At 66.5% G+C, this 1,718-nt stretch overlaps 1 protein-coding gene across 1 annotated transcript in view; it reads left to right on the forward strand.

Moving 5' to 3' along the window:
* Positions 1-3: 3 nt before the first annotated feature.
* NKX6-1 (NK6 homeobox 1) overlaps positions 4-1,718 on the forward strand; it is a gene marked incomplete at its 5' end in the record, with an annotated part of 2,036 nt that continues 321 nt past the window's right edge. Inside the window, 2 exons of the mRNA XM_010576395.1 lie at positions 4-112; positions 740-912. Of these exons, the coding sequence (XP_010574697.1) occupies positions 4-112; positions 740-912 (282 nt within the window). The remainder of the gene's footprint in view (positions 113-739; positions 913-1,718) is intronic.

Below are 1,718 nucleotides of genomic sequence, written 5' to 3' on the forward strand. Positions count from 1 at the left end.
GCCGGGCGCTACCCCAAGCCGCTGGCCGAGCTGCCCGGCCGGACGCCCATCTTCTGGCCGGGGGTGATGCAGAGCCCGCCCTGGAGGGACGCCCGCCTCGCCTGCGCCCCCCGTGAGTACCCAGCGTCGCGGGGCGGCGGGGGGAACGGGCCCGGGGAGCCGCGCCGGCAGTTCGCTCCCGCTGCTGGGGAAGCCCCCGCGGCCCGGCGAGACCCTCCCGGGCCTCCCCGGCCCCGGCCGTGGCCGAGGGGACTGGCTTTGCCTCACTTTCTTTTTGTTTCCTAAGTTTGCTTTGCTTTCTCCTTCCCCCCTCGGGCGGCGCGAAACCCTGTAAACGGTCGGCGAAAAGAGGAGCCCTCTCGGGGGAAGGCGGCCGCGCTGCCGCCGGCTTCGCCGTCCCCGCCGGGGACTCCCGGGGCCGGGGCTGGTTTTAGGGGCGCGCACAAACTTTCCCCGAGCGGGACTTTCCGTTTCCGCCCGCTTGCACTGGCCGCAGCTTTTCTAGAAAACACTGCCGTTTGCCCGCTCCGATTTTCGATCCTTAACGGAAAAATAAACCGGGGGAGCCGGGAGGCCGGCGCCGCCGCGTTCCCCAGGCAGAAGTTTTGTTACAGACCCCCCCGCGGAGAGACACCCCCCCCGTCCCCGTCCCCCAGGGCCGCTTGGGAGCGAAGCACTTTCCCAAATCCGTAGATTAACGTGTCTGTCCCTGCCTTCCCTTTCTCTCCCCCCCCGCCAGATCAAGGCTCAATTTTGCTGGATAAGGACGGAAAGAGAAAACATACCAGACCCACTTTTTCTGGCCAGCAGATTTTCGCCCTGGAAAAGACTTTCGAGCAGACGAAATACCTGGCGGGCCCGGAGCGAGCCCGGCTGGCCTATTCGCTGGGGATGACGGAGAGCCAAGTCAAGGTGAGACGAGCAGTTCACGCACGGAGCGGTGCGGGGCTGGGGCAGGGCAAGGGGCCCCTCTCGGACCGGGGAAAAAAAAGGCCCCGCCGTGGAAACCGGGTCTGTCGTGGGCGGCCGGAGATGCTGCGGGCAGGGGCCTTCATTACCTTCAGTACTGGCGGGGCCGAGAAGGATACTTTAAAGCCTGTCGTATTTAAAAACAAAACAAAACAAAAAAAAACCCCCACCCAACCAAATAAACCCAAGCAAGCCTGAGAAGCCCAGTGCGTTCAGCGTCTCTGGCCGGCCCCCCCCCCCCCAAAACCGCCCGGCCCCGCTCCGCAGCCCCGAGCCGTCGGGCAGGGACCGCGCACCCCCGCTCGCACTGTCCCGCCCCAAACTCTCCGGTTTTTGGCCCAGACCGAGCTGCGGGCGAAGTGGAGGTGTGAGGAGTTGGGAGACCGGGCTGAGCCCTCCAGGGACATGCGGGGAGGCGTTTGCTCCGCGGGGGGCCTCTCGGCGGTGCTCACGCTTTCAGACTGATCTGGAGACCCTCCTTTGTCACTGCAACTACGTCCCAGTGGCTGCGAATAAATTATCGCCGCCTCGACGCTGAAAATAACCCCCTCCCCTGGCAGCACCCTGCCAGAGAATATAGGCATCTCGGGGGGCAGGGGCGGCCAGGGAAGGATTCGGCCCGAAATGCGTGTTTGCCCCGGGTAGGAGGAAAACCCAGGGAGGGAGGGAGGGCCGCGGGCCCACGGCGGACCTCGGGGACGGGGGGCGCTGGGGGCGGCCGCCCACCGGCGCTGGGCGGGACCCGGGCC

Source organism: Haliaeetus leucocephalus, unplaced genomic scaffold, assembly GCF_000737465.1.
Source record: "Haliaeetus leucocephalus isolate CR32 unplaced genomic scaffold, Haliaeetus_leucocephalus-4.0 Scaffold21, whole genome shotgun sequence".
Lineage (NCBI taxonomy): Eukaryota > Metazoa > Chordata > Aves > Accipitriformes > Accipitridae > Haliaeetus > Haliaeetus leucocephalus.